Source organism: Salmo trutta, chromosome 27 (genome assembly GCF_901001165.1).
Source record: "Salmo trutta chromosome 27, fSalTru1.1, whole genome shotgun sequence".
NCBI classification, from domain to species: domain Eukaryota; kingdom Metazoa; phylum Chordata; class Actinopteri; order Salmoniformes; family Salmonidae; genus Salmo; species Salmo trutta.
In genome coordinates, this window is record NC_042983.1 from 11023917 (window position 1) to 11039329 (window position 15413).

General features: G+C 42.4%; 1 protein-coding gene across 1 annotated transcript; it reads right to left on the bottom strand.

The window, feature by feature from the left end:
- Window positions 1–2960: 2960 nt before the first annotated feature.
- On the bottom strand, window positions 2961–15413 carry LOC115164299 (AP-3 complex subunit mu-2). Its single transcript, XM_029716627.1, has 9 exons — window positions 15292–15413; window positions 14548–14825; window positions 13171–13342; window positions 12727–12864; window positions 12503–12588; window positions 9072–9205; window positions 6839–7046; window positions 6470–6614; window positions 2961–5738 (listed from the first exon to the last, which is right to left on the bottom strand). The coding sequence occupies exons 2-9, from the start codon at window positions 14818–14820 to the stop codon at window positions 5638–5640; spliced, it is 1257 nt and encodes a 418-aa protein (XP_029572487.1). The 5' UTR covers window positions 14821–14825; window positions 15292–15413; the 3' UTR covers window positions 2961–5637.

Here is a 15413-nt window from a genome sequence, read left to right on the forward strand (position 1 = left end):
TTGTCATGACTTAGGTGGTCTGATGAAAACCTTCTAAGACAGCCAGCTGCATGCACTTTAAAAGTTAGCTGTTTTGAAATGAATGTGATTCATCAGTTATCGAACTCAAATACAATCCTCCTCTGCTGTGGTATGTACACATATGGTCGTTATCTGTATTCAAAACTAAACCTTCATGTTTAAACTATTAAACTTATATGGGTCATGACATTTACATTTTAGGGCCATATATCTTAGAGAGACATTTTCAACTTCAATTTCCCTCAATCAGCTCTAATCAGTCTCGCACTGAGCTATGAGAAATAGCCACTGGGACTATATCATGAAAATGTGCGTTAGTTAGAAGTTTGGTCAGTCATTTCCACTCACCTCGCAGTCCTTCTGTTCCTTCTTCTTCAGCTGGTCACATTTACGCAGCTTACATATCTGCTTCCCAATCTTACGGTTCATACAGTTGCTGCAGGTGCCACAATTCTCCTTCTGCATACAGGGTGCACACACGCCGCACCGCCTCCTCTTCTTACCCTGGGGGGCCGTGTGGGGCACTCCATGGGCGGGGGGCCTGAGGGAGAAGAGACCGCCTTGCTGGTGCTCAGTCTGGATATATTCGGAGTGAGGGGACAGGGGCTCCCCTGGGCCCTCCATGGCTATCCTCGGGCCCCGCAGAAAGATCTGGGTGCCGGTCTCATCACCGTCCATGGAGAATTCATAGATGTCCTGGAAGGGTGGGGGGCCAGGCCCTCCCTTGGCCCTGTGCATTCTGACAGACAGTCCAGCCTAAAGCCTAGATGCACAGTCCTGGTAGCAATGTGAGGGATAAAAACAGAACAGCAGCAACACAGAGTCGTGTAGTCTAATGGGAGAGTTCTGGAGTTGGGAAGGTAATTGTTGTAAGAGCTGAGAAGGGCTGAGACGTACGCAACTTCTAGATGCTAGTCTAGTCCATCCTGTCCTGTCAGTCTCCTGGTTGGCCTGCTGGGTGAGATTGATCGTTGGGGATAGGGCATCTTTCCCAGCTACCCAGAGGGACAGATAGGGGTCAGCCATAACCACAGCAGGGGAGGAGGTGTGAGAGGAGACATGGTCTGGTCTCGCCAATCCAGCAGTAGCCTACTTGGTTGCTATCTGAAAGTGGGAATAGACAGCATGGAGAGAAATATGGAAGAGAGAACAGTTACTTACAATGGACAATAGCAATGTGAGTGTTCCATGTAGGCCAAGAAACAGAGAAAATATGAGAAAACAAATTCACCTGTCATTTCCCCCCACACAAATGTTTCAATTACTGCTTTACAGGGAAATACATAAATCTCGCATCAGGATAGGTATTAGTAGTCTAGACTTGTCATTAGAAATGGCTGGGTCTGGGGATGCCAGTCTATTTTAATACTGTCTGGGAGTCTTACACAGGCAGATGAAATGTGCACATGGGTCGATATAGGCCTACGTGCAAATTGAGAAAAGATGCCGAGTTCTATAATGGCGATCCCTCCCCACGAGGAGGGGGCTTTGTTTGTCCTATATGAATGAGAGAAAGGGAGTTTCGTTAATGCCCGCGACGGAGCTCTTTGTTCCGCAGTCAGACTCATTAAACTGAAATGTTTTAACTGTGTCGATAAACCCGGTGTAGTCAAATTGTTTGTCCAAGGCAGTAGGCCTACGCTGACGTTGAATCACGCTCATGTTGAATCACTGCGGTAGCACTAGTTACTTTCTTACTTCATTTTTTTGCATATACAAAGATAGGATACACTCAGAAATGTATCATTAGCCTTTCTAATTGAATGTGCTTGGACGACGTATTATTAGTCCCACGAATATTGTCAACGTGTCTGAAATTCGAATGACATGACGAAGATGCTTTTCAGTTGTGCAAATCCGCAGATGAGGTGAAGTCTTTATTGCGCGATAGGGAACTCACTAGTTACTTTCTTACTAGTATAGCTTTCTTACTAGTATAGCAATATTGTCAGTCGTCCCAAACATTGTTACAAAGTCGTTATTATTGCAACATTAGACACAACCACTACTCAGACGGAGCAGTGTGCCATCACGAGAACTTGGGACTAAGGTTCTATCTGCATTTTTTTTTAAGTGTTATTGGCATAGCCTTGTTTTATTCAATGTTCTCTACCTATTTGGTACTTTAAATAACCCAATTCATGTTGTTAAGTTCAAAAGAATACAAGATAAAAAATTGCTGACACCATGCAAACCAATGAGGGTTCGGTAATGTAACGCCAATTATATCAGAATCATCGTTTTGCAAAATGAACCTTAGTCAGTCCCAAGCTCTCTGATACAAACCAATCACATGAAGTTTGACTTCATTCATTATGCACGACAAAGACCTAAAAATCTGCATATTGGGTGTCAATCTTCTGCATCCAAAACTAGGCTACTTCAACCCTTATTGTTGTCCAAAAAAATAAATACATCTACAACCTTTTTAGGAAGCCTATGCATCATCAACGCAAATATATAGATGCCCAAATGAAATGCCTATGGACAGGTGTAACCATGCATACTGAGCGTAAATACAGGGTGAATTGTGAAATATTCTAGTTTATTTTTGTCTTGTTTGGTTGTGTGCAAAAACCAATATGCAAAAAAAAAAATTATGCTGGAATGGAAAAAATCGTCAAGTAAAAGCCTAAATATAGGCTATCCGATGCCACCTGACATGCTCGCTAATATAGGCCTAGCCACACAATTAGACAGTATTTGGCAACGGGTATTAATTAGGCTACTTTCCTGTGAAAGTCTTGTGCAGCATCAGATGCAATGGCACGTTGCCACAATGCAACACGCGCCCCACTACCCTACTTCCCAAATAAGCACATGGCTTATTCAGCGATTTATACCGGGTGCTTTAACTGGAGGCAAACGCCAGCGCTGTACAAGACTGTTACACAGTCCCATTATTATAACCAACGATGGTTTAACTCGCGTATGAAATACTTTTTCAATAGTTTATTGAAGTGTCAGTTAAAGGGGTTGGAGGGGGAAAAAAACCATAAAATAAAGACTTTTAAAACATCACCCCCTGGAGCAAATAGACAAGAACAATGATCAAAGGATAAAAAGTGAGAAAAACATCAGATAAAACAATACACAATTAGATGGTATCATAACATTTACATAAACCTCATTATCTGTCAAAAAGAACACATAAATCTGTTAAGGCATGTGTGAAGTCACACACATTTAATAATGGAGTTTATCAGTGGGCCCAATGTGTATTTGACTAATTGCTTTACTGATGAGATACTATTCACTTTCATTTGGTGGAATACACATCCAGATTTATTTCGACAACAAGCTGTTAGGCTATTGGAAAGGCTGATGGCTACAGAAAGGAAAGAGAGAAATATCTCAAGAGATAGAATACATACCACGTTTGACGGGTGGGTCTTTAAATCCCTCGATTTTTTTTTTTACCTTAGATAAAGTTTATAAAAATAAAACAGCATACATTCCCCCTTTAAAGGCAAAGCAACAGTCTAGATATTATTATTGAAAAGTTGTTCGAAGGTTAATTATAATAATGAGAAAAATAATGCAAAAAATTGCAGTGGAACAGTAACATAAAAAGCAACTCAACTCCCAGAATAAAAACAAAACGCAGCCAATAAACTTTGAGAAAATGCGCGATTCTTTTACACAGTTTTTCATTTAGTGACTCGTTGAAGGTCCGAGGTCTGGTTAGAGTTAAAAGACGAAGAAAATAATAGCAGAAAACGTTGTGGAGCGGTTAAAGTGATCAGCAAATTACGGAGTGGAGTTCGATACACACAGTGGAACAACAGGGTTAACGCGTCTCCCCATGACGTCATTCTCATCTCAGACAGTACACATTTACACACAAACCCCCAATAAAATTAAAACATGAAATTACATTAGTTATAAATCATGGGGTTATTTTTTTAGATGGTAAGAAAACAAATATGAGATGGGCTATGTCCTCCTAATCAAAATTATGAAAATTGGTATTTGCCATGATGTAATTTTCCACATAATAGTAACTGGTGTGGGCTTTTTGTCGAACTGTTAAGTTTGGAATATCTGTGGAATTCAAAGATCGAATAATTTGAGAGTAATGTTCATTGTAGCCTACCCATGATGTGGGGTCGAAAAGAAGCACAACCCACAACATTTGTTTACCATTTAGTTCATCAAACCAAAAACATTAAAACCTCCCATACATCTTCATTAATGGCCTCTCATAATACTCACGATATCGTGACAGAAATGTGTTTGAAGTTACAGACATGTAGAAACACATGGCTCTTTAAGTTGGTAACAACCAGATCTACACCGACTACATTGTAGTAGTTAAAGTATCCACTAACTGAAAGGACCAAAATTAACCTGATAATTCAGGGTATATCATATCAATTCTTAAATCTTTAATATCATACCATTGTAAAACTCAGTTTGAAGTCATTTGGACAGACACACAAACAAAAGCTGTAAACGCAAACGCAAACCTTTAACATTCTTGATAGGGTAACCCACCGTTATCAAACTGTAGTATGTCAGTCAGTATAGAGAACATACCTACAAAGAGAATTCACTATAGAGTAATAAAGATAAATCTGTGCTGCATTATATAATAGGGCTATACAGTATAGGATTGTGCTTGGATCAGGATTCAGTCCCTGATCAATCATTGGTCAATAAATAATAATTAAAAGAAAAAGGTAATCAAGAGGGATTGAGGTGGACAAATCTTCAGGTAGGCCACAGCAAAGTGCTCAACATGACACCTTACATGATATAAAGAGAGAAAAGCAGTAACATATCACCTGCATAATACAACCGTTACATTTGATATGGAAGGACATGGTTATACATACAGTATTAACTGTTGAGAGAACAATGAATATGGTTGTGCATAATTCAGGGGAAGGGATTTCATGTCACATTCTCAAAACTCTAATGTGTTGACTTCAGTGTTGATGACAGACAGGTAGACAAATCCAGAAATATGGTTGGGAGGACTGAGAAGAAAAATTCAGGAAACAGGGAGTTTTGGAATAAGTGAGGGTAGAAAATACCAAGGGGACTGAGGAATAACATAGCAATGTAATAGAAGTAGCACCAGGAGCTTTTCCTGGCCATGTGACCTGACCAGAAGTAACTCTGGGAAATGTTGATTATAAGGAATGGATTGAAGCAAGAGAAAAGGGGGGGTACTAGCAGTAGACAGTAGTTACACATCTGAGGGAAGCACATAAACCATTTTGCCTGCCATTCTCACTCACAAGAAGAACTCAAAGGATAGCAAAGAGCTTGGAAAGAGAACCAGAAATGACAACAGAGATACCCATTTTAGGCCTGCTACAAAAGCCGTAGCTACGTTTAGACTGGTAACCTCTTAACACATTTGACTGTGCAAACAACTCCATTAAAAACAGGATTTTGTGTCGTGTCATACATTCCGTAGTAGTCCAGTTAGAGAGCGGAGCCCAAAGTTTGTGAGGATAAACCCTGAAATGCATTTACACAGGGAATGTACCATAGCCACACCTTTCCCTATATTTAACCCCCCCCCCAACCCCATTTGAAACCACCTCCTATCTGTTGTATAGTAGTGGTTGTGGTGCAGAGCCCAGAGAGTGGCGAGCCAAGCCTCTATGTCCGGACCTGGAATTTGCCAGCTTTGGTCATGTACTTGATGCCTTTGAATGGTTTGTACTTCTCCCCGTACATATCCAACCGATTCACCTTCAGTCCTGGAGAAGAACAAGGAAATTAAAAAGGAGAAAAAGGTGTCACATTGCTATTCAAAATGTATTTCTACAGAAAGTCATATAAAACGTTGATTTGGTCACTGCAAGGGTCGTAAGATACATGTAAATCCCTTTTGGAAACAGATACAAACCTCTCTGAGGATCAGATAGATTAAATAGAGATTGAGTATCTTGTTTCCATCTAAATGGGAAAAGGTGTCACTGTAAATGAGCAGTGTGGATGTCATGTGATTGTCTGCTGAGCATGCTTTGTAATATGGAGTTAGTAGATATCAGATCTTATTCATCTTCTCTAGGGTTAAATATTTATTTACTCCCTGAAATGATTATGGGCCAAGTAAACTGATACTAAATCAGCTGCTAAGTGGCAACTTCTACTCTAGAGTATAATAACCAATTATGATAAAGGTGTGTGTAAAATACTAATAATTCAGGGGGTGCTTATATTCGTCCTGTTAAACACAATTGTGTAATGTATTTTTTATTTTTTTTGCATATACAAACTCCCACTGAGACAGCTGCGGGGAGTGGGATCACAGCCAGTGTCACCATTGTACAGCCCCCCTGGAGCAATTAGGATTAAGTGCCTTGCTCAAGGGCACAGCAAATTATTTTTTACCTTGTCAGCTCCAGTATTCGAACCAGCAACCTTTCGGTTACTGGCCCAACACTCTAACCTCGAAGCTACCTGTCTGTGTGTGTGTGTGTTTTACCAGAGAGGGCCGACTGTTGGATCTTGAATTGGATGTTGATGGTGGGGTTCTCGTCTGGCTTGGAGGCCCCTGCCTGCAGGCTCATAGAGCCCTTTAGACTAGGCAGCTTCTGAGGGTTGATCTTACCCACGTCCCACGACAGGAGCTGCATAGGGACAACACAATATCATCACACTGTTATTACCACACATAGGGAGAAGGGTATAATTATGAATACACAGAGGTGGGTGGGGGGAGAAATCAACCATCCCACGGAATGTATGACTACATAACCTTATGTAAGTGTACAGCATACACCACAAACTGGTCGGATAAATCCATATCTCCACACACGCACGCATACCTGCACTCCCTTCCCCACCACCTTACCTTAGTGACGGGGTCGAAGGTGTGTGTCCCCTGGGTGGGGTTGAGGTTGGTGTTGAGAACACCGCGGGGCAGCTGGCTGCTGACCAGAACAGCCTCTACTCCCTTCCCCATGGTCTGCTTGGGGCCCAGGGTCAGCTCAAAGCGGCCCTGAGAACTACCCTCCCTGAACGTGATGTTGTGCTTGACGTACACTGGGATGGCCACCAGACTGAGGGGCAGACACAGCATGTCAGAAGAACACAGGTAGGGCAGACACCGAGACAAAAACATTACAGAGCACACTGAACACAAAGTGTGCGAGGGACTAGTACTAAATAAAACAAGTGAATCATTTGCTGCTCAGATGTCCGTTTGTTATTACAACTTTTAAAAATGTGAAACTTCTTACTAAAAAAATGTGGATATGTAAATGTCAGGGTCATACTGGCGTTGGTGCCAAATATCGTGCCTGGGTTTCCCCAAGCAAAACCAGAAGGGATAATTCTTTACCAAGACACGTACAGTCCTGCACTACATTCCTAAAACTATACTACTTACATCTAATGCTTTGTCAAATGGATGTTTTGAGAATAAAAACATCCATTTAATTATTCATGTAACATTCAACCAAACACAGGTCTTCATCTAGCTAACACTTTAAAACAACTCTAGTTTTGGGTCGAGTCACAACTACAATGTCAATTTACTTTGAAATACCTTGCTGACCTTAATGGGTGGAGACTAAAATTAAGACAATGACAAGAAAAAGTCAACATTCAGAAACTGGGAAGCAAGCAGATGTGTGTGTGATGCCTTAAGCACATGCACGACAGAGTATGTGGTCACCCCTTCAAATTAGTGGATTTGGCTATTTCTGCCACACCAGTTGCTGACAGGTGTATAAAATCGAGGAAACAGCAATGCAATCTCCATAGACAAACATTGGCAGTAGAATGGCCCATACTGAAAACATGAGAAACTTTCAATGTGGCACTGTCAAAGGATGCCAAATTTCCAACAAGTCAGTTTGACAAATTTATGCCCTGCTAGAGCTGCCCTGGTCAACTGTAAGTGCTGTTATTGTGTAGTGGAAACGTCTAGGAGCAACAACGGCTCAGCCGCGAAGTGGTAGGCCACACAAGCTCACAGAATGGGACCGCCGAGTACTGAAACACGTAAAAATCATCTATCCTCAGTTGCAACACTCACTACCGAGATCCAAACTGCCTACGGAAGCAACATCAGCACAATAACTGTTCAACGGGAGCTTCATGAAATGGGTTTCCATGGCCGTGCAGCCGCACATAAGTATAAGATCACCATGCGCAATGCCAAGTGTCAGCTGGAGTAGTGTAAAGCTCGCCGCTATTGGACTCTGGAGCAGTGGAAACGCTTCACCATCTGGCAGTCCGATGGACGAATCTGGGTTTGGTGGATGCCAGGAGAATGCTACCTGTTCGAATGCATAGTGCCAACTGTAAAGTTTGGTGGAGGAGGAATAATGGTCTGGGGATGTTTTTCATGTTTCGGGTTAGGCCCCTTAGTTCCAGTGAAGGGAAATCTTAATGCTACAGCATACAATGACATTCTAGACGGTTCTGTGCCTCCAACTTTGTTGCAACAACATGACTTGCCCCCGTGCACGAAGTCCATACAGAAATGGTTTGTTGAGATCGGTGTGGAAGAACAAATGGGTCATGCAGCAAGACAATGATCCAAGAACCACAATCAAGTCAACATGAAAATGGTTCAAAAGCAACACATTTGAAGACATAATCCCAACTGAGATGTGGCAGGACTTGAAATGAGCTGTTCATGCTTGAAAACCCACAAATGTCAATGAGTTAAAGAAGTTAACTCAGCGACAAGTGGGCCAAAAGTCCTCCACAGCGATGTGAGAGACTGATCAACTACAACAGGAGGCATTTGGTTGCAGTCATTGCAGCTTAAGGTGGCACAACCAGTTATTGAGTGTAAGGGGAAATTACTTTTTCACAAGGGAATTGGATTTTGCATAACTTTGTTAATTAAATAAGTATCTTTGTTTTGTTATTTGTAAACTTAGGTTCCCTTTACCTAACATTAGGTTGAAAATCTGATAACATCCAGTATAAAAAAAAGATATGCATAAATAGAGAAAATCAGAAACGGGACAAATACTTTTTTAAGGCACTGTATGTGGTATAATACTGTAAAGCCAGTGTAAAGCCTGAGAAAACAGAGCAGAAGACTAGAGGAGAACAGAGCTACTGACTTCTGGGAGCTGACATGGTAGGAGAGCAGCCGGAAGTTTCCATCTGGGGGGATGAAGGAGAGAATCCTCTCCGCTTCCCAGCGCTTGAACCTCACACACGGGTGGAAGCTCACATCATCCAGCAGACGAGGGTTCTGTGACAGGATCAAACAGGGGTATCAAGACAGAGAGAAAGAGAGTGGGAGTGACAGAAACAGATAGGACCATTTTGACACAGTTAACTTCAGCATTTCATACAGAGAGGCAGAGAGTGATCGGCTATTTGCAGGGGACAGGATTGGAGATAAACGATTTGCTAGAGCGGATCCGGCTCGCCAGCCCATTCAAATCTGTCCAGCGGGAGGTTTGAGTAAAAAATGTATAATAAAAAAATTATATAAAATAAATATATAGTACCAATCAAAAGTTTGGACACACCTACTCATTACTCAGCATATGTGGGAACGCCTTCAAGACTGTTGGAAAAGCATTTCTCATGAAGCTGGTTGAGAGAATGCCAACAGTGTGCAAAGCTGTCATCAAGGCAAAGCGTGGCTACTTTGAAGAATCTCAAATCTATTTTGATTTGTTTAACAGTTTTTTGGTTACTACATGATTCCATGTGTTATTTCATAGTTTTGATGTCTTCACTATTATTCTACAATGTAGAAAATAGTCAAAATAAAGAAAAACCCTTGAATGAGTAGGTCTCCCCAAACTTTTGACTGGTACCGTACATACATTCACACTCCTCTGCGAATTTATTTAGACTTCTACATTAATATGGATGCTACCATGACTACGGATATTCATGAACAAATCCTGAATAACTACGAGTGAGAAAGAAGAATAAATACACCCCCCCCCAAAAAAAAATGCTAACCTCCGCAGTTATTGGTTGGTAATGGTAGGAGGTTTTAGGGGCATGATACACTATATATACAAAAGTATAAAAATCAAGCACAGAGCCATGCAATCTTCATAGACAAACATTGGCAGTAGAATTGCCTTACTGAAGAGCTCAATGACAATCAATGTGCCACTGTCATAGGATGCCACCTTTCCAACACGTCAGTTCTTAAAATTACTGCCCTGCTAGAGCTGCCGCAGTCAACTGTGTGTGCTGTTATTGTGAAGTGTGAAAGTCTAGGAGCAACAACGGCTCAGCTGCAAAGAGGTAGGCCACACAAGGTCACAGAACGGGACCACCGAGTGCTGAAGCGCATAAAAATTGTCTGTCCTCGGTTGCAACACTCACTACTGGGTTCCAAACTTCCTCTGGAAGCAACGCCAGCACAATAACTGTTCGTCGGGAGCTTCCTGAAATTGGCTTCCATTTCCGAGCAGCCGCACACAAGCCGAAGATCACCATGCGCAATGCCAAGCGTCGGCTGGATTGGTGTAAAGCTTGCCTCCATTGGACTCTGGAGCAGTAGAAACGTGTTCTCTGGAGTGATGAATCACGCTTCACCATCTGGCAGTCTGACAGACGAATTGAATTGGAACGCTGACTGTGAGCCTGGCCTAATCGCTCAACATCAGTACCCAACCTCACTAATGCTATCGTGGCTGAATGGAAGCAAGTCTCCGCATTTAGTGGAAAGCCTTCCCAGAAGAGTGGAGGCTGTCATAGCAGCAAAAGTGGGGGGACCAACTCCATATTAATGTCCATGATTTTGGAATGAGATGTTCAACAAGCATTTTGTCATGTAGTATATTTGTGCATCTGTACTTTCCACTGATCATTATACATGATTCATTCAGAATTATCCGTAATCATGGTGGCATCCACATTAATGTAAAGTGTTCAGAAATATATTCTAATGAAATGTTTTTTTTTTTTTTTTTACATTGACATCCAAATTGGTAGTTACAGTCTTGTCCCATCGCTGCCACTCCCGTATGGACTCAGAAGAGGCAAAGGTCGAGAGCCATGCGTCCTCCCGAAACACGACCCTGCCAAGCCGCACTGCTTCTTGATACACTGCTCGCTTAACCCAGAAGCCAGCCGCACCAGTGTGTCAGAGGAAACACAGTACAACTGGCAACCGTATCAGCGTGTATGCGCCCGGCCTGCCACAGGAGTCCCATCACACTCTAGCGACAAGGACATCCCAGACGATGCTGGGCCAATTGTGCGCCACATCATAGGTCTCCTGGCCGTGGCTGGCTGCGATACAGCCCGGGATCAAACCCGGGTCTGCAGTGACTCCTCAAGCACTGCGATGCAGTGCCTTAGACCACTGCGCCACTCAGGAGACCCAAGATATTCTATTCGTATTTACAATAAAAGTGACTACAAAATGACATAACATTTACCATTCATTTCTATTGGGCACAACACATCCAAAAAGTTCAAAAAAATAAGTGAATTTGTCCAAATACTTATGACACCTTCAAATGGGTACTAGATACAAAGTGCATTCATTTCTAAAATGGTAAAACAGGTATGAAAATAGCCCTACAAAAAAAGGTGACATTCTGTACTGTCGCCTCATAAATCATTCCAAAATTATGGAGTGTAGAGACAAATGTAATTATTATTTGTGGTAAAAAATAAATAAAAACACTCTTGAATGTCTTAAATTATACTGAACAAAAACGCAACAATTTCAACAATTTTACTGAGTTACATTTCATATAAGGAAATCAGTCAACTGAAATCAATTCATTAGGCCCTGATCTATGGATTTCACATGACTGGGTGGGGGCACTGCCATGGGTAGGACTGGGAGGGCATAGGCCAACCCACTTGGGAGCCAGGCCCGGCTAATCAGAATGAGCTTTTCCCCACAAAAAGGGATTCCTTACAGACAGAAATACTCCTCAGTTTCATCAGCTGTCCAGGTGGCTGGTCTCAGACAATCCCGCAGGTGAAGAAGCCGGATGTGGAGGTCCCGGGCTGGCGTGGTTACACGTGGTCTGCAGTTGTGAGGTCGGTTGGATGTACTGCCAAATTCTCTAAAATTATGTTCGAGGGGGCTTATGGTAGAGAAATGACCATTCAATTATCTGGGAACAGCTCTGGTGGTCATTCCTGCAGTCAGCATGCCAATTGCACAGCCCCTAAATACTTGAGACATCTGTGGCATTGTGTTGGGTGACAGAACTGCACATTTTAGAGTGGCCTTTTATTTGAGAGAAATAAGCTTTTTGTGCATATGGAATTTTCTGGGATATTTTATTTCAGCTCATGAAACATGGGACCAACACTTTACATGGTGCGTTTTATATATTTTTGCTCAGTACAGATAGAAAGCATGCAAAAATTATAATGGACCTATATTTTAAAATAACTGCAATTTTTCTGGCCCGTAATGCTTTTGACGAAACAAATTGGCCCCCAAAAAATATCTGAGGGCATCCACTGAATTTTGAAATCGCGATGTGGCCCTCAAGACAAAATGATTGCCCACCCCTGGGCTAGAGAGACAGAGAAAGAGAGGACTCACCATGAATGAGAGAGTGAGGTCAGGCATGCCTGTCAGTTTCACACAGGCATCAATCACCCCTTGGATCTCTGCTGTGATAGTGGAGCCTAACAGTGTGTGAGAAAAACAGAGAGAGATGGAGAAAGAGAACGAGTCAATCAGAAAGTCAAATTCTGTGTTTGTTACATTTATTGGGTCAGGATAGATTTACAGGAGAGCATGATGGGGCAGTATGCCTACCATACCTGATTTATCAATTATGGCATCAATCTCCTCCACTACATCAAAGTAGGCCTCGTTGTTGGTGTACTTCACTCCAGTGCGTCGCCATGGCACCACAGACAACTGGCCAGTAGGGAGCTGCTCCCCTACATTGGTGCTGCCTACAAACAGAACAGTCAAATATAAATGACACACAAACAGGATGTACACATTCAGATAGTTGTGTACAGTGACATGCTTCTAGATGCAAAGTTCAAAAAACATATCATAGCCAACACCCACTGCCAATAATCTGTAAATAAATATAACTATTGATGAACACATATGTCATGACTAGGGGCCTGAGTTTTTCCTGGTTGTTTTTCCAAGTTGCGTTGTGTAATACTAGGGTGTTGAGGTTGTTATGGTCAGGATAAAAGTGATGACATAGTGACTGTGCAGAGGCAAACTTGGTCATATTCAGGTACCTGTGATGGTGTTGACCACTGTACGCAGGATGGTGGGCGGCTTGATGAGCTCTTTGAGGATGTTGGACTCTGTGGCCAGGGGGAAGCCATTGTCCAGCATCTCCTCTAGTAGCTCATATACTACCACCACATTGTCCTTGATCGCTGCCTCCGTGCACACCCCAAAGTAGTCCTGACAACAGGGAGGGAGGGGCCAGGGGAGGGAGGGATCAGGGGAGGGAGGGATCAGGGGAGGGAGGGATCAGTTGAGGGAATGGAGAGTGAGAAGAGATTTTTAACAAAATGACTTACAACATTTAAAAAAGTAACACTTGGTAACTTAACAATAAGACAATCAGTAACTCAAAGAAACAGAGATTACATTGCAAGGTAGACTTAGGGTGCATTTGTAAATTCCCTCTGACCATCTACTCCAATTTCAAAAGCACTCGTTTGAGTGTGCCAGAGCGCAGAATAACTGATGCATTTACGAACGCTCAACACCCGTTGAATATATGGCCGGTGTCAGTAAACGTTGGCAAAAAGCGTAATTAAATTGTTGCCAGCAGCACAGTTTGTCACCAAAGCTCTGGATAACATGAAAACAGCCTAACCAGCTCTGCTAGGGTGAGAGAATTGGTCAGAGTGAGGTGTTCTCTCATTTATGTCTGGAAGTAGCTAGCTAACTTTAGTCAGTAAACCTCTACAGGATTGGTGTCCCTAACCCGGGACAGTTGTTGCTCAATTTGCGATAATGTACTTACATTCCTGCTCTGATTTGTCATCCTGAGGGTCCCAGAGATAAAATAAAACAGTTTTGCTTGATAAAATTGATTTTTATATTTAAATGTAGGAACTGGGTTCTACAGTTTGACCCCACTGCTTGGTTCTACAGTTTGACCCCCCCCCCCCCAAAAAAAAAAAAACTTTCCGCACACACTGCTGCCATCTTGTGGACAACATCGAAATTACACCTAGAATCCTATCCCAATGTATGGCCTTTCTCTTGCATTTCAAAGATGATTAACAAAAACAAAAAAAAATTTGTTTGTATTATCTTTTACCAGATCTAATGTGTTATATTCTACTACATTAATTTCACATTTCCACAAGTGTTTCCTTTCAAATGGTATCAAGAATATGCATATCCTTGCTTCAGGTCCTGAGCTACAGGCAGATTTGGGAATGTCATTTTAGGCGAAAATTGAAAAAAAGTGTCAAGAGCAAAAGGCTCTGAATTTACAAACAGACAATCTGACAACTCTCTGAATTTATAAACGCCCAGAGCACATAGAGCGCTCTTGGCACTCCAGAGTGAATTTAGGAACGCACCACGGTGATTAACAACCTGAACATGTGAAAGTGAATGGACGAAAAGTAAGTATGTCAAGTACAAACCTGGAATGTATCAACCACCCTGTGTAAGAACTCAATGACAAAGAGCGGTGGCACCTCGCTCTGGATAACTGCCACAAAGTAAATGCGGTGCCTTAGCACACTGATTAGGTAGTGGTGGGGGGTCGGGATGACTGGGGGCACGTTCTCCGGCTCGCTGGCGCGCTCTTGCGCCTCGAAAAAGTAGTCGCACACAGAGCGGCTCACAACGCTCTTCCAGTGCTTCTCCAGGAAAATGTCCCCCGAGGAGTTCACGAGGAACAGGCTGTGGATCATTCTGGCTGGAGGGTGAGAAAGAAAAATAACAAATATTTAGCTAGCGACTCTAAAACGATTTTAGCTAAACCATCCATGCAGTTGGAATACAATATAAATCCGAGTTACACAGCGCTTGTGGTACTCTCAATATATGATGAGTGACAATGTAACTTGTGGAGAAAGGGATAGGACAGGCGACACCATTTCATTAAATATTCGGCTGGGCTATCAGGTTCCGCTGTGGGCGGCCGTAATATCAGTAGGCATGCACACGAACCCGTGAAATAATATGACTACAGATTATGGTAATATATGGTATTTTACTGGAAGATAGGCCTGCCTCTGTATTCTTACAACATCCCCTTCTCACCGTTGTCTTGTGACAGCAGGCGAGCGCCGGCATACAGCGATGATGAAAACGGAATTATTCATGGCTTGCGCTCAATATTTTAGTGCTATTCATTATATTTATAACGTGTAATTACTTACCGGTGTCAATCTATTGGTGTTTTCGTCTCGCCTTCGCGTTTTTTCAACGAAAGATTAGAGAAGGCCGTCGCTTGTTCTCACTTAGCTGGCTTGAATCACGAGAAATCTGACACCAGACAGGA